The sequence below is a fragment of the Hemiscyllium ocellatum genome, chromosome 7 (assembly GCF_020745735.1).
Source record: "Hemiscyllium ocellatum isolate sHemOce1 chromosome 7, sHemOce1.pat.X.cur, whole genome shotgun sequence".
NCBI classification, from domain to species: domain Eukaryota; kingdom Metazoa; phylum Chordata; class Chondrichthyes; order Orectolobiformes; family Hemiscylliidae; genus Hemiscyllium; species Hemiscyllium ocellatum.
Window position 1 is genome coordinate 48,113,680 of NC_083407.1, and position 25,210 is coordinate 48,138,889.

The following is a 25,210-nucleotide window of genomic DNA, read 5'->3' on the forward strand; positions in this document are numbered from 1 at the left end:
CGTGGCAAAGAGGTAGCTTAGCAAATACAAATGAATCTTGTGTTTCAATTATATGCTTGAAAAATTGAATGATCTCTCAGACTGACAGATGTAAAACAAGGTAATCAGATCCAATAGCAATGCAGAGTGAGAAGTATCTTTTATATTTGCATTATCTTACCTTTTCTGTGGTGAACATAAATTAGAAATTAATGGTTCTCTCTGTAAAAATACATACTTCCTTTCCCAACCAGTTTTCATTTAACTGAACATGAAAGTCAAACTGTAAAAGTTTCATTCAGATGTGGAGTTGTTCATTATCTGCTGAGAATTATCTAATGAAATACTGATGGGGTTTTGCACTGTTTCAGGTGGGATAGAAGTATGGCCCCATCTGAGTAAATGTAAAAGACTCCAAACAATGACCTTGATTTAAAAATAATTTATTTGCTGTTATGTATAATGTGATATCTTGAAGGTAGGAGTGGTATTGCAGTAAATGCAAGTAATTCCTTTTTTACAAAACAAAAATCAGTTAATGAATGAATAAATGTTGGGATGAGAAGGGGATCTTATATTAGTTTACATTTTACTTGTCAAGTTGCAACCTGTGTACTTATTAGGCAAAATTAATATTCAAAACTTTATGCATATTTATGATTAAATTTGGATCATCTCATTCAGTGAAGTAAATATTCATTTTTATTACTAAAAACAGTATTAATATCTATTGATCATATTTGAAACAATAATATTACATTAAATTATCTTAACCACATAATGCATCAATGACATTGTATTGTTATAAATTTGACTTGTTCTTGCAGGTCACTCTGGATGGTCATGATATTCGCTCTCTGAATATTCAATGGCTACGTTCTTTGATTGGAATTGTTGAACAGGAGCCTGTCTTGTTTGCTACCACCATTGAAGAGAACATTCGCTATGGTTGTGACAATTTGACAAAGGATCAGATTATCAAAGCCGCCAAGGAGGCCAATGCATATAACTTCATTATGGATCTACCTCAGGTAACATCTAACAAGCACTATTGGCATGTAGAAGAATAAGTATTATCCAGTCATGCAGTAGTTTAATGGAATATATCCCAGGCAATGAATTGAATCTTACCTTATCCTTCATTCTAAATTGTAAAAAGCAAGTATAGATGTAAATATTAAATCTGTATTGAAGATAAAAGCAGTCTCTCAAATAAAGAACAATAGAACCTTTAGTTAATAGGATTATAAATCACTTTTCCTTCTTGCTTGAGAGACTATTTCAGCACAACTCTTACATAAATTGGATATGAGGGTATGTTATCACTACCCTTACATGATGTTATACTAATTCCCTCCAGAAGAGGGATACATTAGATTGTTTTAATTGTAGTGAATATATTGTAAGTGAATGTTCTATAATATAGAAAGTGAAGAACCAATACACTAACAATCACTTAAATTATATTCAACTGACTACTGTTATTAAGTTCCCTGATATATTTTATTAAAGATATTAACAGAATATATTATTTCTTGTATTAGGTTCATTCTATTATTATGAATGTTAGAAACAAAATTCAATAAAACTTAGACAAGACCACCAAAGCTGGAAACAAGACAATTTATTCTACGATCTTGCAAGAAAGGACCCCAATTGCAGAAAGCAATTGAAGTGATGATTATTCAAACTACTACACAGTTATACTTTTGAGCTGCGTGAGGTCACCTCTCCAGACTCCTGCATTACCCAATCTCTCTTAGTATTTTGCCTCTGCCCATCTATGTTCCACGCCCATTGCCCCCTTCCCCAGGTTGACAACCTTCCTCTCTGTAGGTGCTAACACACACATTATTTTGTTGACAGTACATCAAGATCTGGTTTAACATTTTGTATCAATTCTGCTGGTATATTCCATCCTCGGACATTTCATTAACTTGTATCATTTTGTATAGCCCAAGCATTTTGATTATCTCAGCTTTTTGCTGAAAACATAATTTTTAAAAAGAACTTATTTGCTATAATAATTACACACCAAAGTTAGTATTTAGTTAACCACAATTATACACTGAAAAATAGAGATACTCTTCTCTAAATACCTGCAGAGTTAATAGTTCTATTGCTGTATCCCTTTTCTTCATGTTTTTTCTATATCTGCAAAAACAACACTTTTACCCCATTTCTAACATTACTAAATGAGGAGAAGTGATCAGCTCCTCTCTTTTAAAACTCCTCTTGGTAGATCACAAATATAAAAAAAACAGAAATTTCTGGAAAATCTCAGCAGGTCTGGCAGCATTTGTGGAAAGAAACCAAAGTTAATATTTCAGAACCAGAGACCCTTAAATAGTTTCATTTCTTTTTAAGCAGACATCTATCACACTGTCACATTTTAACTGAAGAATAATTCATTCCATTTTTAAAAAGGTGTAAATTTCAAAGTTTTACTGAGTGAAAAAAGGGAATCTTATTAGCCTAAAAAAAAATGTGACATCAAACACACACAAAACAGGTAACAATCTTAAAAAGAATGGGGATGTCCATTCAGACATAAAAGTAAAGGTCACCACTGTTAAAGTTCTTTGAGTATTTGGAATGTTGAATTTTAAACTTGAGTCCTAACTGTTCAGCTGTCACTTTGTTTCTTCTGCAGTGATGAAAGTTGTAGATCTTGAGTTCTCAGTGAGTAGTTATTGTTCTTTATTATTTAATCACCAGGGACTGGATTTTGAGGTCAAGAGAGGAGGGAGAGAAAGGAGCTTTCAGTATTCTTGCTACTATGAGTCCATGTTGCTTTCTCTCTCTGTGCAGCTCAAAGCTACTGACATCTGGTTCATTTTAATAATCAAAATGTAGCTCTATCACCTTTTTTCAAATTGAATATTTCACAGATAATCTTTCATCTCCCAATGCATAAATTTGTCATACAAGTGTCAATAAAACAAGTGTTGCAAATTTGTTGACATCTCAATGAGTTTCAGGGACTCTTTATTAAAGTGGTAATTCTGATGGAGCCAGTTTCATTGTGTTTGTGCTTGTCAAGTGATCACAGCAGCGATTTTAAATCATTAGTGTCCATAAGACTATAAGTTAGGACTCCATCTTAAAACTATTTTAAGTCCATGCAAGTTTCAAGTATTAAAGTCAAGTGACTTCCTTTCAATTATGACAATATATTTTGGCAATAGCCAAAATAGTTTTGCAGCCTAGAATATTTGAATAATGTACCGTGCTCTGAAAACAAATACCTGTTTTATTAAATTTAATTGTTGCTGACTATATGAATATTTTTCCAAATGCTTTCCAAAGATTATTAAGGGTGGGGAAACAATGAGTAGAATCTACCTATAGTGGTAGGAAAAGTAATCACAATGTGTTGGATTCAGGAGATAAACTACCTCTTGCTGGCACCACACGAATAAGATTCTGGTTGGGAAGGCCCAAACTGTACCTTCCTCCTCTGCTGTCAACTAAGGCCCTTACATGGTCAATTAATAATTAACTCCATTCCCAGTAGATAAGAACATTGGCAGCCTTCCTAACATGTAAAGCAGAACAGACTGCTCATTGGGTTGTGGGGGCAAAGTGGTTTTGGGTGCTCCAATCTAGGAATAATCAGGGCATGGAAAGATGTCAATGTTTGGTTGCTGAAAGCCACACCCTACACTTTCTTGCAACCCACAAGCCTCTCTCTTAATGTGACCCCCACCCTGAGTCCCTCCTGATAAGTGATCAACAGTACCAACTGCTCTTGCACATCTGCATTGCTGCACTTTCAGCAGTCCTGCATCTCATGGGGTGCTGTGGCCTGTGATTGCCTGGAACCTGCAGGCAAGCAGAGCATCGCTACCATTGGAAGTGATCCAGCATTAATATAGCAAAATTATCATTTTGGTGCCTGATAGAAAAATAATACGCTGGATGTACCTGTCCATGGTAGTGATCGTGGTCATGGTGACTGTGGTGGTGGTGGTGGGTGAATGGGTGTGATGGAGGGTTTGGTAGCACTTTGCAAAAACCACACTTGAAAACAAAATTAGAAGATTCTGCCCAATTTTCCATCTTTTACCACAATCTTAACATTAAGTAATAAACCTGGCACAGATGGTGACACCCGCATCCCAAGAGTCAGTTTCAGACATAGTAGTCTAGGAGTCTGCTTCTCCCAAGCTAAAGAAAACCTTGTCAATGCCAAAAAAAGAAAGCCCTAAGGGGCAACTATGTCACGCAAAAGATGGTGTGTGTATGGAATGAGGTGCCAGAGGAAGTGGTAGATGTTATTACAATTACAACATTTAAAATGCACCTAGACGGGTATATGAATAGTAAGTGTTGAGAGGGATATGGGCCAAGTGTTCACAAATGGGACTTGATTAACTGAGGATATCTGGTAAGCATGGACAAGTTGTTTCTGTGCTGTATATCTGTACAAATCTATGACTGTGTTGTGCCATTTTTCCCATTTCCCACATTGGACAGTTTTGTCCATCAGATTTACATTGTGTGCGTGTTCAACTAAGTACATATACCATTCCTAAAGATATCATGTTTGAATATTGCTACCTTTAATTCCCAACTTATTTAATTTTTTCAGAAATTTGACACCCTCGTTGGTGAAGGTGGAGGCCAAATGAGTGGAGGACAAAAGCAACGCATTGCTATTGCTCGAGCTCTTGTCAGAAATCCTAAAATTCTGTTACTAGACATGGCAACTTCAGCACTAGACAATGAGAGCGAGGCTGTTGTTCAAAATGCATTGGATAAGGTATATTTTTATTACAAAAATATAGAAAAACCATTGGCTGATATCTCTTCTTAAAGCTACTTTAGCTTTTGAGCCTCCCTAGGTCCTCTATTCTTGTGAATCTGGCCTTTATTGAAAACATACCTAGCTCATTCCTCTTCATCCTGTTGTCAATGGCTGCATCTTCATCAGCTTTGACTTCATTTCCATGACTTCTCTCCCCAAACCTCTCTGCCCCATTTACTCTTTACATTGATCTCTTTGATCACATTTTTGGTGACTAGTCTTCGTTAGTCATGTCTTGTCTTGATGGTCTTTTATCTTTATACTTTTCAGAAACATGTTTGGATGTATTTCAACTTTAAAGTTGTGATTTAAAGGACTATTGTTTTTGCTGATGTTCTTATTGTTGTTTTGTATGATTGTTTGACCAATTCCTGTTGCTTTATATAAGTTAGCTAATGAAGTAAATCATTATATTGAATTATCATCTGAAAGAAACTAAATTCAAAATTTCTGAAAGCATGTTGAATTAATTCCCCTGCAAAGGTTCGGTTAGGTCGAACAACGATCTCTATCGCACATCGATTGTCCACAGTAAGAAATGCGGATGTGATAATTGGCTTTGAACATGGAAGGGCTGTAGAACAGGGAAAACATGCAGAACTACTCGAAAGAAAAGGGGTTTATTTCACTTTAGTAACTCTACAAAGCCAGGGAGATAAAGCTCTCAATGAAAAAGCAAGACAAAGTAAGAATTTTTTTGTGCAACAATTATTTTCTTGCATGTTGAAAACAAAGACAATGGTTGATTAATTTTCTATTGATGGGTGAACTATTTTTGCTAACTTGCCATGCTTACTCATTTCTTAGTGGCAGGAAACGGTCCTAGTGAAGAGCCAAAAATTGAAAAGCAACAGTCTTTTAGAAGAGGGAGCTATCAATCAAGTTTACGGTAAGAAGAAAACATTGTACCATGGGCACCTTGGAACAACATTTTTCTTAGTTTTTAAATAAGTGCACACTGAGGGGACATTATTTCCGGAAATCACCAACAAAATTTTATAAGGGACCAGATTGCCATTTTAGGCCACATTACATTTGATTGGTCATTTCTAAGTTCCCTGACAACTGTAGTTTGATTCAGCTCTACTATTGCAGATACGCTTAAGTGCCAACATCTCACATGTGTTTTACATTCTAAATAACATTTCATAATGCATGTAGGTAAATGGATGTCAAGCTACGCTTAGTGAGAGCTTTCATATTTTTGTCTTGGTATCTGTATTGAAACATTTCAATGCCAGTTGCTGAAAAACATACAATCCAGTGGAATCCCTCACTGCGAGGAAATGTTGCCAACAATGGCTGGAAATATCCTCAGGGCAATAATTGCTGACACATGCAACTGCACACGTGCACTGATCCAGACAGTGCATGCTCACAATTCCAGACATTATGCCATTACATTGAATACACATGTGACATAATTGAAAAGCGTACAAACTTTTGAAATGGGGTTCAGTGGCAGAGAATCAAGGCACGGATGGAGTAGGATAGAGAATGGAGGGAGAGAATCAGGGTGATTGAGTGAAGAGCAAGGGAGATGAATGGGGGGGTGGGAGAGCTCGGTAACCTCCCTACCTCCTAAACCCATGTCCCAAAACCCATCCCCTTCCCCCCAACTCTCCCAAAATGTTTTAAAGTGCAGATGGACTGGTGTCAGCAAACACAGCCTATTCTAGCAGACATTTATGGAAAGATTGGTGGGATGGAATGATAGGGTACCTCTAATGGGGGAGATTAAAGAGACATAATTTTAAAGTTAGAGCTATTCCTGTCAAAAGGATACAGTACCAGAATTTGTAAGTTTCAGGTGGTCAGTTTTTTACATGGACCAGCCAACAAATAGGGTTCCATGACAACAATGTTCCCATTAAAAACAGGCTGGCATCTGGTCTCATCAAAAATCTTTCTTTGAAAAGATGTACTTTATTACCATTCTGAACAGCATCCAGCAATGCATTGAAGAAGGCTGCAATTATTGAGACCGCAAGCAAAACACTGAGGGCACAAGCCCCATATATGTACACAAGCAGTGTCTGTTACCTGTATTATTGATGGAACAGACCAAGAAATTCCAAGAGTGTTTCCCCTCACTTCTCCTTCTCCCTCTGCTGCTGATGTTAAACCACATGATGACATCATCACGTACATGCAAAGTATAGATACTGGCAAACAAGGAAGCAACTTGTACCAATATCTCCAAAGATTTTCTTTGATCACGGGGAGATCAGTACTGATTCCAGTTATCACCTAGCCATTCCAGGAGGGTTGGCAATACTATCCATGAGTCATTTCATTATTTCTCCAAAGATTTCCCTTTCTGAAAATCTAAAATAAAAACAACAAAAAAAGAAACTGCTGGAAATTCTCAGCAGATCAGAAAACACCTTTAAGGAATAGAGTTAATGTTTCAGTTTGATGAATTGTTTCTAATTCTGTCTTTGCAAATGTCATGCGACTTGCTGAGTATTTCCAGCATATTCTACTTCATGAAAAATTACTCTCTCATGACCTCACTAGGATTGCCACTGCCAGGCCCTTTCACACCTGCTGCATGCAGTAAAATGGAGAAATGACCCTTGATTTTCCTCTTCTTTATGTTAATGCCATTACCTGGGGTCACCTAGAGAAAGCTTGCAGTGAAACTGTGCTGAAGAGGACTGTCCAGTCCACCACCAACAATTAGACCACTGAATTTCCAAACGTCTGCTAAGTCCCATTGGTGGATTCTGATTTACAAGCTTTAGGATATGCTTACTCCATTTAGCATTCATTCCAGCTTTCGCCACTGTCCTTTCACTTTTCAGAAAAATCTCACATACAATGTAATTCTTCTACTCTTGGCCTTCTGTAGTGTCTTTGGACTACTGCCTACTTTAAGTTAAGTAGCGGTTCAATAAATAAAGCAGCATGCTAGAAGATGATGCCTCAGTTATGCATTATAAAGCATTCAAGCTTTACAAAGGAAAGTGTTTTCCTGTAACTTCCATTTACAGACTGTGTGCATTAAGAATGATTTTACACAAATGCACATTTTGGCACAATATATATTTGTATCTAATTGGCTTTAACTTTGTTTATATTAAACAATAGAGAGAGCTCAATTTGGCAATGATAATAATAATTGGATAAATACTTTTTTTTTCTTAGTGCTTTCCAAATAAACAAATTTTTGCTATTTTAAGATACAGATTGAAAAATGTAACTGTGTTAGAATCTATCAAATATCTGCAGATCCTCAATTCGCCAGCGTTCCAGGTCTCAGATGTCAAACCTATTCACCGATTTGTCTACACCTGGAGATGTTGCTTCAACAGCCCGCTGTTCCTCTGGGTTTCCTGGTGGTGAAGAAAAGGTTCGAAATTCCATTTATTTACTGTGAAATCTATTGCCAATTACCTGATTTTAGATTTATTATTTGAACAGAAGGAAAGTCATTTGTGATTTTAAGTTTACAATAAAAGATTAATGATCAAGTGTTCTAGGAGAATAATTGTACTGGCAATGAGCAGAGTACACAATAAATTTATCAGAATCCAGCAAGTCTATGCATACATTTCTGTTATGTCATATTCTGTGATGTCTTTGCATCTCTCCTAAAGTATATGTCCCAGAACTGGACACAGTACCATAGCTGAGGCAAAACAAGTGTTCAATACAGGTTTACTTAATTTCCCTGCTCTTGTATCTATTCCCCTACTGGTAAAAGGCAGGATTCTAAATGCTTCATTAACTACTGTACCAACCTATACTGCTATCATCAATGATTTCCGTCCATATACTTTCAGGTACCTCTATTCCTGTACCTGCTTTTGAATTGTATTATTCATTTTACATAGTCTGTTTACATTCTTCCAAACAAAATTAATTACTTCACAATTTATTGAATTTAATTTAACATAATAACTTCTCATTTTGACGGGTTTTCTATAATCAATGCATTAGTTTGACAGGGAATATACAAATCTTAAAGTGAGAATTTAAAAATTATCAAATATTTCAAATCGGCTTCAATTGTCCTTCACTCAAAACTGAAGGACACTCAAGAACCAATGGCATTTCAACAATTAGATGGGTTTTGATTGAATTCACAATAATTTTCAGCAAATTATACAATTTTTATTGCCAGTACAACACTCTGCTTATTCTATCACATCATAATTTTTTTTTAATAGCTGCCATCCTGTAACTTGTCTATAAATTTAATTGGGACAATTGAATTATAATCTAAAGGAGATTTTTTTACAATAAGGTCATAGAGGAGGAGGAGGAGGAGAATATTGAGCCTGCACCAGTGACTAGGATTCTGAAATATAATATTGCTGAGTGGCCATATATGTTGCTCGGTTCACTTGGTGCTGCTGTTAATGGTGGTGTCAATCCAGTCTACGCAGTGCTGTTCAGTCAGATACTTGGGGTAAGAAGCTTTTTCCCATTTTACTGTTCGGTCAATTTGAATAACACAATCCAAACTAAATGTAATAATTGTCTCATTTATTTCTCCAGACATTTTCCATACAAAATGAAGAACAGAAAAGGAATCAGATCAATGCAATATGCTTATTTTTTGCCATTGTTGGAATGATATCATTTCTGACACAATTCCTACAGGTATAAACATATTTCCTTATGATAATGTATTGTTTTTTCAATTCTGACTATTCCTGCTGATTTTTTTGTTGATTCCCATTGATCTTTCATGTTTTGTGGCCTCACTATCTGCAATAAAATCGTCAGATCAGAAATAGTGTAGGTGACGGGCAACTTTTTTATGCAGACTGGTTCATGTGTGGAATGAACTTTCTAAAGGAAGTGGTGGGTGCAGGCACAGTTACAATATTTAAAAGACATTTGAATAAGTACATGAATAAAAAGCGTTTGGAGGGATATGGGCCAAGTGCAGGTGGGTGGGATTAATTTAGTTTGAGACTATGGTCAGCATGGGCCAGTTGAACCGAAGAGTTTGTTTTCATGCCATATGATTCTACAACACTATGACTCTCAATGCAAGGACAGTTCCGACTACTTCACCCCACCAAGATATTATAATTCCAAATTTGAAAAATGATATTTGAAACTCATGTTTAGCATGTCCACCATTGATCAGACCCTTGAGCAGAATATGAGCAAAGCAATCAATTACTATTGAACTTCAGGCAATTTTGTATTTTCAATTCTTTCTCAAAGGAATGTAACATAATCCATCCAAATTAACATTAGTTAGGAATTTGACATTTTGGATGAGTAATTTGCATCCCATTTGATTCCTGGTCCATTTTTTAATAACCTTCCATTGTGCCATGTAATTTTCCAATATTTTTAATTCTGTCTTGCATTGCTATTATAGTCTGTATATTCTTTTCCAAAATTGGTTTATTTTATTTTTTGTATAGTGTTACTTTTTCGCCAAATCTGGTGAAAAACTGACACGAAGACTACGGAAGTTAGGTTTCCAAGCAATGTTAGGACAAGAAATTGCCTGGTTTGATGACCACAAGAACAGCCCTGGGACACTAACAACAAGACTTGCGACAGATGCTTCACAAGTTCAAGGGGTAAGATAATAATTTCTGTCTGCAATAACAAAAGTATAAAGAAAATCATAATAAACATTAGAGAAGGCCAAAGCACTACAAGGTCTACCTCATGAGTTCATGATTTTATTGAATAGTAAACTGATCAATGAATAACCTCAAATGAGGATGAGATTAGGTGACCGGCGGACAATGCATGCTTACAGTCCATAGATCGTTGTTGGCATTAGGCCAATACTATTTAATGCCTAGCTTCATTAGTCTGCTGCCATGGCTTACAAATTCTACATGATTGCTCTGCACTATCTGTATTCAGGTTGTAAGTTTACAACCTGAACATCAACCTGTGCTATAAATCTTCTCAAAGTTTGTACTGTTTGTATTGTAGTCATAAATAAAGCAATCAGAGATCTTCAAGTAAATGCAATCCATGTACCATGTCTGTGATCATAGAATGTCATTGCATGGTGTCAGGAATGGGATCATTGCTACATGGTGGCAGTGATGAAATCATGGTGCACTACATGACGTACAGTAGTGGTTGTTTATTTTAAAGTAAAATAGCAAAACAAATCAGATGGCCATACAGGCTTGTAGATCAACAGACCAATCAGAGAACAACATACAACAGCAGTCTAGAAGTTCTCACAGTATAGAAAACAAAATAAAATGAGGTTTAATCAAAAATTTAAATTAAATGGGCTAAAAATTCAGCCCATTATGTGGGCACCAACTTTCTAAATGAGCATGTTGACTTAGTGCCATTCTCCTGACTTTCCTCATGCCCTTAGAAATTTACCTGTTCAAACAATCTTCTAATGCCCTCTCGAATGCCTTAGTTACACCTGCCTCAATGATACATCTAAGCAGTGCATTCCAGACACAAAATACTCATGGTACAAAAATATTTTTCTCACATCCCAATATCTGTTTCAGAAAATCACTTAAAACATCTATGCCCTCTCATTTTCAGTCCTTTATCATGGGAATACTTTCTCCCTATCAATTATTTGCAGACCTCTCTTAACCTTCTTGTCCTAAGGAGTATAGTCTGAACCTCTTCAATCCATCCTCACAACTGAAGTTTTTCCAATCTGGAATGATTCTTATAAACCTTTTTGCACTCCCTCCAATGTGTCCCCATTCTTCCTAAAGTGTGGTGCCTAATACAATGCACAATATTCCAGGTGACATCTCGGACTGTGAGTATATCTGTGATGACCAGTTTCTTAGAACTAGCCAGCTGATTCAAATGTGTTCTATCTCAATGGCTATTTAAAATTTGAAGGGCCATTGGGAATCAGCTGTATACTGAACAAAGATAAGCATGTCTAACTTCAAACTAAAAATCCAAAGCAAAAGCAGAAAGCTGAGCAGAATATTACTGAAAATACACATGAAATTTTCCATTGAAATCGGATTACTGAAAAAATCCTACATATCAATAGTGTCTGAAAAAGGCAAAAGGACAGCAGAGAGCTGGGTCCTTAATTCCCTGGCATGAACTGGAAGGCCACAAAGCTTCTACCTGTGTTTAAACGTTTTAATCAAAGAATGCAGCTAAGTTTCAGAGATCAATCTGTTGAGAACTAGTTAAAGAAGCTATGAAAGTATTGATGGGAATTGGTGAGAAGGGGTTACATTGAGCTAATTTGTCAGGTTTATCTGAAGACAACCAGAAAGACCCCACAAGGAAATGGGAAGTCCTGGAAGATAAGCTGCGTGTAAGAGTTAATGTCCTATTGGCCGACAAAAACATGAATCATTGGAGTTTGTCAGCCAATGCCCATTACAAGAGCAATACGTGCAACATTTTAGAACTGAACTGTCAGAGTGGATAATGAATTCATGATTGCCTCAACACTTCTTGAGGAGTTCTAACAAGACCTGTTCGACAAAACAAAAAGTTGCAGAATTGATTCACTGTCAACAGATGAAAGTAAATATGAAGTCCTTGTAGCAAACACCTGATTCGGCTAAATCTATCAGTGTGGTAACCAGGTCATAAAAATCAAACAGGCTGTTTGGTAAATGCAATCTATTGCACACACTTCAAACCCGTCCTTCATTCAAAGCATAATGCAGAGCATTAGGTATCAAATAACATGTATACAAGAAATCTAGCTTCAAACATGTAGCCAGAGGCTACAACGAGTCACAGCCAAACAGAAAACAGGTGGATCAATATAGCAACAGCGGCAAGGAAGAGGCCGGGGATCTATTCACCGCAAGACAAACCCATGACAAGATCACGAGTGGAACCAAGGGATGGGCAATAGAAGTAAAATACCATGGATGCAACTCCACACAGTCTGTCCCCGTGTTAATAATGTTTCACTCTTCTATTCTTCCTGCTGAACCCCACATTAGGCCAGGTTAAATGGTCTCACCAAGTGAATGGATTGTGCTGTTAAATTACTTATATGTGTCATTATTAGAAGATTTAGATTATTATTCACAATAGTCCAAATCAACAGTCCTAGATCTCGGTGATAAATTTGATGCCTCTCCTTTCTGAATAATTTCTGCCAGGAGAGAATTGAGAATTCTACAAGTTTACTAGCACAGATACCAGTGGCATGGATTAGAAATTCACACATAATTCAAAGGCTGGAAAAGCATTGACAGTGCATTATTAGCACTGCCAAGAAGAAAGTGTTCCCAAGCACTTAAGACTCTTAAAATTGCTCTCAATAGCAAAATATGACTTAGCTTTGGCAAGGAATCAAGCTTTAATTATTATGAAATAGTACAAAAACATGAAGTTTGGACCAAACTTTTATAGTGCTCTGCTGTAAAATATCGAGTTCCTTTCCTGCAAGCTGCCCAACCTTTCCATAATTTTAGGGGTATTGAACAAGGCCTCATGCAAGTTTAGAGCTGAAAATGTGTTGCTGGAAAAGCGCAGTAGGTCAGGCAGCATCCAAGGAGCAGGAGAATCGACGTTTCGGGTATGAGCCCTTCTTCATGCCCGAAACGACAGTTCTCCTGCTCCTTGGATGCTGCCTGACCTGCTGAGCTTTTCTAGCAACACATTTTCAGCTCTGATCTCCAGCATCTGCAGTCCTCACTTTCTCCTCATGCAAGTTTAGGCTATTTAGTGCTTAATTAGGGAGTCACTTGCTGCCTGGCCACACTTTTGTGGCTGGCAGGAGGAAGTTAGTTTGGCATATCTGTTTGTGGCTCAGGCAGAAAAGAGTACGAGTGTATCTTTCACAGGCCTTCTTTTCTGATCAGAAGCATCCTTCTGCCCTGTTGGATGCCTGACACCCTACTGCCTGTGCATCATATCCCCCTAACACGCCGAGTAGCTTGTGGAGTTTAAATTCAGGTAATAAAATCTTGAATTAAAAGCTAATCGCTGGAGATATGACCATGACAATTATCATTACTTGCTGTTACAAATCCATTTGGTACACTGATGATCTTTAGGGAAGTAATTCTTCCATCAATATCTAGTCCAACCTATATGTGACTCCAGACCCACAGCAATGCAATCAAATCTTAACTGCTCTGTGAAATGGTGGACCAAACTGCTCAGTTCTAGGGTAATTGGGCAACAAATGCTGTCCTTGATAGTGACAGCCCCATCCCATGAAAAAATTTAAGAAGTTATGTAAATGAACTGGTGTTTATGTTGTATCATGGATGCAATTTCTATAATGGGTTTTCTATTGTTTTTCTTTCTTCAGGCAACGGGATCTCAGATTGGAATGATAGTGAATTCTCTTACCAATATAGGAGTGTCCTTGATCATCGCTTTCTATTTTAGCTGGAAACTAACTTTAGTTATACTCTGTTTTCTACCCTTTCTGGCACTGTCTGGTGCCCTGCAAGCTAGAATGTTAACAGGATTTGCAAATCAGGATAAGCAAGCCCTTGAAGTTGCAGGCCAGGTATACTTCAGTTTATTGTCTTTCTTGATACTTAAATTTTTGTCTAATTCCAACAATCATACTCTCAATTCATTACTTCCTTAATCTTTAGATTTCCAGTGAAGCCCTGAGTAACATCCGAACAATAGCTGGCTTAGCAAAAGAGAAAATGTTTGTCCAATTGTATCAGACACAGTTAGAAGCCCCTTACAGAGCTGCAATTAAAAAGGCGAATGTTTATGGTTTATGTTTTGGCTTTGCCCAATCCATAATTTTCTTGGCCAATGCTGCATCATATAGATTTGGTGGTTATTTGGTTGTTGCTGAGAGCCTTCATTTCAGCATTGTATTCAGGTACAGTTACCATATTTTAAAATTAAAAAAAATTGTATCATTTGTAAGTCACAAAGTTTAATAGGTTTAAATTCAATCATGTTACTTTATTTCAGAGTTATTTCTGCCATAGTAACCAGTGGTACAGCACTGGGAAGAGCCTCGTCATACACCCCAGACTACGCAAAAGCTAAAATAGCTGCTGCACGCTTCTTTCAATTGGTAGATCGCGTTCCCAAAATCAACATCTACAGTGATGAAGGAGAAAAATGGGTATTGCATCAATTTTCATTCATAGCAAGTTAAGCTTTAACTTCAGAACGATGATGCATCTTCGCCCACTCTTCTGGCCTGTCCAAGTCTTTCTGCAGCCTCCTACCTCCTCAATACCACCTGTCTTTCCACCTTTCTTTGAGTCATTTGCAAATGTAGCAACAGTGCCCTCCGTTCCTTCGTTCAGATCTTTAATGCATAACTGAATGGTTGTGATCCCAAAACTGATCCCTGTGGAACTCCACTAGTCATCAGCTATCATCTTGAAAAGGACCTCTTTATTCCCTCTCCAAGCCTTCTGCCAGTCAGCCTGTTCTCTATTCAAGCCACCACCTTGCCCCTAACACTATGGTCTCTTACCTTATTTAGCAGCCTCTTGTGTGACATCTTGTCAAAGGGCTGACTATGTCTTCGGTCTTCTGTTTACATTTAAGACAGACTACAATTAATCGGTTACTCTACTCAATAATGTATTTCAATGCTATGGAATTAGTAAAGATACTGAGAAGAGTCCACAGATTTAGTCTGAGAGATTTGAAATTTAACTCTAAACTGAAAATGTTTAAGGCAAAAAACAGATTTCGCACTGTCTTACATTCCTATAGCAAAGCCAGAACAAGAAGGCATACATTTTGTCAAGATCATGATGATCTATACTTCACTGACCACTCACCTCTACAAGAAGAGAGCATTCTACAGATTAGACCAGTTATTCAAGAAGCGTAGAATCATAGAACCCTAGAACCACTACAATGTGGAAGCTGGCCTTTTGAGCATCAAGTCGATAGCAACCCTCCGAAGAGCATCGCACGTAAACCAACATGCTATCCTATTTCTGTAACTCTGCATTTCCCATGGCTAATCCACCAAGCCTGTACCTCTTTGGACAATGGCAGGACACTGGAGTACCCAGAAGAAACCCACACAGATATAGAATATGTGCAAGCTCTACACAAACAATCACCCGAGGCTGGAACAGAATCCAGGTTTCTGGCACTGTGAGACAGCAATGCTAACCATTGAGCCACTATGTCCTCTAGAAGGTGGTCCAAATAACAAACTTGTATCATCTGATGCATTACATGCTACTATAAAGAATTTGAGAGTAAGCATGGAGCGGTTGAAAGCATTGGTAGACAACATGTGCCACAACATCTCTTTTCTTTAGTTCAACCTGTTTAGGCATGTGTCTGGGCTAAGATGAGACCTGAACCTGGGCCTCCCAGGTCAGAAGCAGGGACATTGCCAATGTGTCCTCAACAGCCTCAACATTGAGAAGCTGAATTCCCAGCCACCTTGGAAAGAGATAAGAACAAGATTTGGTTAACCAAACTCCATATTAATGCATTCACAAGGCGAGTTAGGGATTGGGTACGAGGAGGAGTGATAATCATTATCACAATTTAAGCTACAGATCAGAAACTTGGAGTCACTGATCATGGGGCTAGCTGCATTACTCTGGTAGGGACTAGACAAAAGGTGTGATGGCCAAAGGCAAGGTCAAAAGTTTGCTTTATGATCCTGGCATGCTCTCCTGTATCTCATGACTCATCAGGAGCATTCCAAGAAGTCCTTACTTCTTAAGGCAGTCTAGTCTTCCTTCTGCAGCTGAGTTCCTGAGCCCAGGAAAATCAATGAGCAATGTTACATTTAGATTTTCAATTACAATTTGAAAGCCTCATTTATATATGATAAAGAAAGAATTGACAAGTCATAATGAATTATCATAACATTGTTACATTTTCAGGCACCTGACTGTATCTATTTTTTTTAACAGAACAACTTTAAAGGTGAAATTGACTTTATTGACTGCAAATTTACATATCCTTCTCGACCGGACTTCCAAGTTCTAAATGGCCTTTCAATTTCGGTTATGCCTGGGCAAACACTAGCCTTTGTTGGCAGTAGTGGATGTGGAAAAAGCACCAGTGTGCAATTGCTTGAGCGGTTTTATGACCCTAATGAGGGAAAAGTGGTGAGAAATTATATTCTGTTCTAATCTGTTGTGTCTACTTTTTAAAAAAGCCCTTCGCTTAACTAACTCCTTTTTATTTGTTTCATTAATTTCAGACAATTGATGGCCATAGCACAGAAACTGTAAATGCTGCCTTTTTAAGGTCTAAAATTGGAATAGTGTCGCAGGAGCCTGTACTTTTTGACTGCAGCATTGCAGAGAATATTAAATATGGTGACAACCGTCGTCAAGTCAGTATGAATGATGTAATTGCAGCTGCAAAGAAGGCTCAGCTCCATGACTTTGTGATGTCATTACCAAAGGTATAGCTTAGAATTGTATGTTACTTCTACTATATAATGTGCTGTGTGCTTTGGTAATAATGTGTAATGGGATCATCAGAATTGTATGGCAGCTGCAAGTTTTCCTGATTGTTCAATTGACAAAGTCAGCATTAAATTAAGACACAACAGTAAGAAGGCTGCCAATTCAACTCCCAGCATGTGTTGAATTAGCTGTTTCAGCATCGCAGATGTAATGATCTCATAAAATCATGCTGCAGAATGAGGTAATTTTACTCTCTAGAGTAAAAACTACTTAGTCCCATTCCCCTGCCTACTCCCTGTGACTGCGCAAGTGTTTTCTCTTCAGGCGTTCATTCAATTGTTTTGAAGACCTTCAATTGAATCTGCTTCCACCACACTCAGGCAGTACATTCCAGACTCTAACCATTAACTGTGCGAAAGCATTATTCCTTATGTTGCTGTTACTTATTTTGCATTAATCCTAAAAGTTGTCCTCTGCTTTTTCAGTCTTCTATCAATTGGAAGTTCTCCTATTCTGAGCAGATCCCACATGAGTTTAAACTCCTACATCAAATATCCTCTTAATTTTTAATTATCCAAAGAGTACAATCCTATGTTCTTCAATCAATCCATGCAGAGAGATAGCCACTTTTGTGTATTAGTTCGCATCTGCTTTCCAGATAATGTTACTGGCTGCCAGCAGCGTGAAGAAGAGAACTACACCCTGTAAGCCTCACCCTATTTGTACACCATAACACCATAAGACATAGGAGTGGAAGTAAGGCCATTCAGCCCATCGAGTCCACTCCGCCATTCAATCATGGCTGATGGGCATTTCAACTCCACTTACCCGCATTCTCCCCGTAGCCCTTAATTCCTTGTGACATCAAGAATTTATCAATCTCTGCATGAAGACATTTAGCGTCCTGGCCTCCACTGCACTCTGCGGCAATGAATTCCACAGGCCCACCACTCTGGCTGAAGAAATGTCTCCGCATTTCTGTTCTGAACTGACCCCATCTAATTCTAAGGCTGTGTCCACGGGTCCTAGTCTCCTCGCCTAATGGAAACAATTTCCTAGCGTCCACCCTTTCCAAGCCATGTATTATCTTGTAAGTTTCTATTAAATCTCCCCTTAATCTTCTAAACTCCAGTGAATACAATCCCAGGATCCTCAGCCGTTCCTTGTATGTTAGACCTACCATTCCAGTGATCATCCGTGTGAATCTCCGCTGGACACGCTCCAGTGCCAGTATGTTCTTCCTGAGGTGTGGGGACCAAAACTGGACACAGTACTCCAAATGGGGCCTAACCAGAGCTTTATAAAGTCTCAGTAGCACAACGGTGCTTTCATATTCCAACCCTCTTGAGATAAATAACAACATTGCATTCACTTTCTTAATCACGGACTCAACCTGCATGTTTACCTTTAGAGAATCCTCGACTAGCACTCCCAGATCCCTTTGTACTTTGGCTTTATGAATTTTCTCAGTTTAGAAAGTAGTCTGTGCTTTGATTCTTTTTTCCAAAGTGCAAGACCTCGCATTTGCTCACGTTGAAATCCATCAGCTATTTCCTGGATCACTCTCCCAAACTGTCTAGATCCTTCTGCAGCCTCCCCACTACCTGCTGCCCACCTAACTTCGTATCATCGGCAAACTTCGCTAGAATGCCCCCAGTCCCTTCATCCAGATCATTAATATATAATGTGAACAGCTGCGGCCCCAACACTGAACCCTGCGGGACACAGCTTATCACCAGCTGCCATTCCAAAAAAGAACTTTTCATCCCAACTCTTTGCCTTCTATCAGACAGCCAATCCTCAATCCATCCCAGTAGCTCACCTCGAACACCATGGGCCCTCACCTTGCTCAGCAGCCTCCCGTGTGGCATCTTATCAAAGGCCTTTTGGAAGTCTAGATAGACCACATCCACTGGGTTTCCCTGGTCTAACCTACTTGTCACCTCTTCAAAGAATTACACAATCTCTCTGTGCCCTTCCAAAATACCCACATTTTAAAAAGTTAAATCTGAAATTAGCAAATATAAAATTTTTTTTGAAGCTTGTGACCAGCATGGTTACTGGTCAGCAAATTTCCCTCTAACAATTGTTTCCACTGCATGGAACTAAGGTCCATGAATGGTGGTAGCTTCCAGAGTGGAAAATCAACATGTTGGGACAGGGACATATATCAAACTTCCTAGAGGTTATGTATCCTTGTAATTCATGGGTAACATTGCTTGTCAATACATAGTGGAGTCCCAAGAAATCACTACATTCCAAGCTTCATTCATTGAAACTACAGTAGCACCTCGACTTACGAACTTAATCCGTTCCGGGACCCAGTTTGCAAACCGAGAAGTTTGCGAACTGAATCAATTTTCCCATTGTTCAGATATTTCTGGAGTCTTTTCTCTTTTTGTCTCTTGGAGGTTGGTGATGTCACAAGAAAACGATCCATAGAAACTTGTTTTTTTCTTTGTTGCAGAATTTTCCAAAACTGGGACATCACATTGTCATTTAAAATGTTCACTGCTCTGTTGGTCACAGTTTTGTTAGGGTGATGCCTCTCAACAAAAGCCTGCACTTCACTCCATTTGTTACAAATGTCTTTGATTTGAACACTTGATACATCTTCCCTCTCTTCTTCCTCCTCTCCAGAATGCTCCTGCTGCATAACCTTTACCTGCTCCTGTTGCAATTCAATAAGATCTTCTGTGCTGAGTTCTTGTCTGTGGTCCTCCACCAGCTCCACCACATCATCCTTGTCGACCTCCAAGCCCATATTTTGACCCAGGGTCACAATCCTGTTCACTACATTTACTGATGTCTCCTCCTCAAAACCCTCAAAGTCTCTATCAGGTACAAAAGCTGGCCAAAGTTACCTCCAGGCCGACTGCAGCATACGAAAGAGACCTCGTTCCATGCCTTATCAATAAGGCTTATGCAGTGGAGGATATTGAAGTGGTCCTTCCAGTACTGACCAAGGGTCAAATCTGTGTTGTTGGTGGCCTGAAAACACCTGGTGAACAGAGCCTTCGTTTATAATTTTTTGAAATTTACAATGACATTCTGGTCCATGGGTTGGATGAGAGGAGTGGTGTTGGAAGGAAGGAACTTTAGTTTTATGAAGTTGTATTCAGTGCCCAAGTCTTCTCCCAAATTTGGAGGATGGGCAGGAGTATTGTCCATCACTAGAAGACACTTAAGTGACAAATTATTTTTTTTTCAAGATATTCCTTGACAGCTGGTGCAAAAACTTCCATCAACCATTCCATAAAAATCATTCGTGTGACCCAAGCCTTGCTATTCGCCCTCCACATTACCGAGAGTTTAGCCTTCAACACATTATTGCGTTGGATTTTCAGAGTGGTAGACTAATAGACGCTTAATCTTGCAATCCCTACTTGCATTCGCGCACAATAAAAGCGTTAATCTGTCCTTCATTGGTTTGTGACCCGGTAGTGCCTTCTCTTCTTGGGTTATGTAGGTCCTTTTCGGTATTTTTTTCCAGAAAGTCGTTTCATCACAGTTAAAAACTTAATGTGAGACATAACCTTCATCTTCAACAAACTCATTGAATTCCTTCACAAAGTCCTCCGCTGCCTTTTTGTCCAAACTAGCCGCTTCTCCATGCCTTATTACACTATGGATTTGTCGACAAAATTGATCAAACCAGCCTCTGCTGGCTTTAAATTCTTCAATGCTAGCTGTACTTGTACTCAGCGGTTTTGCCAACAAATCACGGTGAATATGTAGAGCCTTCTCGCAGATTATAGTCTTGTTAACACTATCTCCAGCAAGCCCTTTTTGATTTATCCAAACTAACAATAATTTTTCAACCTCGTCTAACAATTTAGGCCTTTGCTTTGTTAAAATAGTCACTCTTTTAGGCACGTCAGTTGCCTTAGTGCCTCTTTGTTCTTTAGGATAGTACAGATAGTCAATTTCGCCATGTCGTACTGCATAACGAGATCAGATACACGAGCACCATTCTCGTGTTTAGCTATTATATCCTTCTTCGTTTCCACAGTAATACGTTTAGGCTTCTTAACACCACTATCACTACCACTTTTCACTTTCTTGAGAGCATAATGAGGGCTAATTTAATGCAGAAAACAAAAAAAGCGTAAGAGTGCTTGGACGTTGGATGTTCACAACGCGCGCGCGCCAAAGACAAACTGAATGAGATCATGCAGGGCCTGAGAGCTTTTGCGTTCAAGGTGTGCGTAGCAAAGCAAAACAATGACAATGAAACAAAACAACAGGCTTTTTGCGTTCGTACCTTCGTTCGTACCTTGAATTTCATACATACGTTGAAGCAAAATTTTACATACAATCCTGTTCGTAAACCGATTTGTTCGTGAACGGGGTCATTCGTATGTCGAGGCGGTACTGTACTTCAACAATGCCCCTTCTGCCAAGTATAAGTTCAAATATTTTCTAATTCATATGGACTGCATTACATCCACTGCACCAGGCTGCATCTGCTGATGCTTTTGCAGTAGTAGGAAGAAAAGTAAAAGATTATGTCCACAATTTGCACTTATGCATGCAAGTGGCGTGCAAGGAAGGGCTGGTATTCAGTAGAAAGAGATATTATATAATTGTGTCACAGATCGACGTTTTCAGTTCTATTTGTTCCAGTACAGGCATACATCCTGAAATTTAACTTGTATATTGCAAGCAATAAAAATGCCAAAAGCTATAAACAGAAATATCAAATGATTTCACACTATGGAAACTATGGAAAAAACACTACTGAAGGATGGCTTGATTTTATTTAGCATGTCTATGAACACATGATACCATATTGGTCTTTTTGGGATGAGTTAGATGTCCCCTGAGAAGTCATTTTTCAAAGGAAGGGACACCATCGTATGATAAACTTTGTGACCTGATATTCTTCAACAACTACATTACTCAGACATGGCGGCACATTGAATGAGAAGGCTCACAAGGGAATCTGCATAATTGCCAGATATTAACAGTGACACTGAAACCCTTGTCAAGAATTGCAAGACATGTCAAGTATATATGCTATTTCAAAGAACCACTGTTGTTACATGAAACACCTTTCATCCAGGTCCAAAATCACATCCAACCTTCATCACATCCACTGTCATCACTGATCACTTTACCAAGTGCCCCACAACATGTCAAATGCAACAATCGCGCACACCCTAAGGGCCACTTTTAGTTTATTCAGCATCCCTTGAGTGCTCAATACAAATAACGGTCTGCTAATTATTGATAAAACATTCAAAGAATAAATAGAGTATTGATCACACTACTTCTTCCCATCATATCCAAAGTCCAACACATTGCAAATTGATATTTGTTATGATCCCAGCTGATGTGATTACTGAACAGGTCAAATTCCAAATTGAAACCTGGCTTGAAGATCACATTTAGTTTTGTTCTGGCTTTAAATTATAGCTTTTGCTGTAATCTTGGTTGTGTGCTGATCAATGTTTTTTGCCAAATCATCCCTAGTTGTTTGTGGTTGGTACTACAAAATGTTTGCTGAAAGGAGAGGCATGGAACATAAGCATGCAATGTTGTAGATTTTGTTTTAACAAAAACACAGATTTATTAACCAAAAGAAGATAAAATACAGTACACTACACCAAATTATTTACTGATAACACAACTTCACTGAGTTTTAAACACACAGTAAATGTATAATCCCCAAACACTCCTTTACACATTCCCAAAAATAAATCTCTTGTGCATAAGCCAAAAAAGCATCCCTTTTACAGGACTCATAGCAGAGAAATAAAGTATATTCCTAACATTTTATTATGCTTAAGGTAAGTATGACTTTGACTTCTAAACTGGAAATGACGATAACTTCTTCCTGGAATTATCAGACACCTTAGTTTAAACCTCAGCGTCAAGTAATTTCTTCAAGTTTTCATCCCAACAATTTGGTTTGAGACTATCACTAACTCTTTATTCTAAGTAAGGAGATCTGGTTTTGTTATTTTCTCCCTTTCTTAGGAGCACTGCTCTATACAACCATCACCCTCCAAGGACTTCTCAGAACTGCCTCAAAACAAAGTAAAACTGAAAAAAAAGTATTTTCCTTTAGGCTATGGGTGATTCCTCAAACCTGAAAAAAAAGTAGTCTAAAAATTTCCAAAACATAAAGCTCAATGTTCACTAGCTAAATCATGAATCATCCTAAGGTGAACAGAAAGCATTTATATTGCCAAAGGAGCTCTCACAAACTTCTTACAAATCAATTATAAACTTCTGATACACAAAAAGCCAATATGCCACTAGCCCAAAATTCAAAATCAAATCATAAAATAAATATGACATACAGACATAGGAAATCTGAAAGGTGGTATCACACGTTTGACAGTAATCATAATTTGGAGATGCCAGTTGGACTGGGGTATACAAAGTTAAAAATCACACAACACCAGGTTACAGTCCAACAGGTTTAATTGGAAACACACTAGTTTTCGGAGCAACGCTCCTTCATCAGGTGATAGTGGAGGGCTCAATCGTAACACAGAATTTATAGCAAAAATTTGCAGTGTGATGTAACTGAAATTATACATTGAAAAACTGATTGTCTTTTAAGCCTTTCATCTGTTAGAATAGTGATAGTTTCACTTATTTCATGTATAAATCACAAAACCTTTTTTTAAAAGTTGCATTCTCGGGTTAGCTGTGAACAACGGTGATAGTTAGACAATATGTTGAAGGTGTTAGCCCCCTGTGTTCTCTGTCTATGACCTGCTGTTTAGATTGATTCTAATCTAAAAAGTGAGATAACAGAGCTTTACATAAATTCATGCAGTTTTTGAACTCAGAGTTCTACATGAATGCATGCAGTTTTTGAGCAAAGTACAATGTAACTCTGCAAGTAAATATTCACCCCACAAAATATATGTGTGAACACTTCAGTGGTCCAGGACATTCAGCCTCGGACCTTTGGGTGACCATCCTCCAAGGTGGACTTCGGGACAGGCAGCAGAGAAAAGTGGCCAAGCAGAGGCTAATTGCTAAGTTCGGTACCCATAGGGAGGGCCTCAACTGGGACCATGGGTTCATGTCACATGTTCAGGTGATCACCATTGCACTACACACAGATATTCCTACACACACACACTCTCACATACACACGGACACAGGTACACACAGATGCGCACACAGACACCCACACACACTCTTATAGACACGCACACTCCTGAGTTCTTGCTTTAGATTGTTATCCAATGACTTTAACCTCATAGTTTTGACATGTGGGTAGCAGGTGATGGATTCAACCTTTAAATTTCAAAGGACAATCAATGACAAGGGCTTTATAAATACTGAGTTGACCAAGTTAGTAGTTCTTTTAGTTATATGTAAGATTACAATGCTATGTTCCAGAATACTTCTATACGTTCATATCTGAAATAAACATTAAAATCTCCTAAAGGTCAAATTATTCAAACACATTGGCCTCATATGGATTGCTGATTTGTTTTACACAGGAATATGATACTGATGTGGGTGCTCAGGGTTCTCAGTTATCACGTGGACAAAAACAACGTATTGCTATAGCTCGAGCCATCGTCCGGGATCCAAAAATTCTTTTACTGGACGAAGCTACATCTGCGTTAGATACAGAGAGTGAAAAGGTACTAACAATTAAAATTTTGAGGTATGATTAATTAAAGGATGGCAGATACCTGCAGATGTGTTAGAAATCTCTAATACACCTTCTGGCTAAATGAGTCATTTGTTTTGTCATCTGATCAGCAATCATAAGATATATTGTAGACTTCAGTATACTTGCAGTTATCTTTTAACCTCAATTTGTCTTGTTTCAAATCAATTCCTTTTTCACTTCAACATGACATTTGTAATTTCCAATATCTATATGCTTTGTGTAATGTAAAATTACAAGAATAGATTTTATAAGATTATTGACTAACTGTAGTTCGGGCCTCTGTGCAGTCACACAGAGGTAGTTTGTTCAGTATTGCTAAGAAAAGACACATTTTGTCAAAACTTTTTGTCTTGCACTCAATTTGCAGGAACAGCAATTCAGAATCAATTGGACAGTATTTGCGAGATGATCTTGAGTGTGGGATTAATTATGCTGAACCAATTTAAGATTGTCATTTAGGTTTGCAGTGTGATG

At 38.1% G+C, this 25,210-nt stretch overlaps 1 protein-coding gene across 1 annotated transcript in view; it reads left to right on the forward strand.

The window, feature by feature from the left end:
* Window positions 1-25,210, forward strand: part of LOC132817345 (bile salt export pump-like) — a 64,525-nt gene that overhangs the window by 36,218 nt on the left and 3,097 nt on the right. The window contains exons 13-26 of the mRNA XM_060827754.1: window positions 807-1,010; window positions 4,574-4,744; window positions 5,273-5,474; window positions 5,597-5,678; window positions 8,024-8,144; window positions 9,042-9,206; window positions 9,296-9,400; window positions 10,183-10,344; window positions 14,016-14,219; window positions 14,311-14,552; window positions 14,648-14,804; window positions 16,582-16,779; window positions 16,875-17,081; window positions 24,558-24,704. Coding sequence (XP_060683737.1) covers window positions 807-1,010; window positions 4,574-4,744; window positions 5,273-5,474; window positions 5,597-5,678; window positions 8,024-8,144; window positions 9,042-9,206; window positions 9,296-9,400; window positions 10,183-10,344; window positions 14,016-14,219; window positions 14,311-14,552; window positions 14,648-14,804; window positions 16,582-16,779; window positions 16,875-17,081; window positions 24,558-24,704 — 2,367 coding nt within the window. The remainder of the gene's footprint in view (window positions 1-806; window positions 1,011-4,573; window positions 4,745-5,272; window positions 5,475-5,596; window positions 5,679-8,023; window positions 8,145-9,041; window positions 9,207-9,295; window positions 9,401-10,182; window positions 10,345-14,015; window positions 14,220-14,310; window positions 14,553-14,647; window positions 14,805-16,581; window positions 16,780-16,874; window positions 17,082-24,557; window positions 24,705-25,210) is intronic.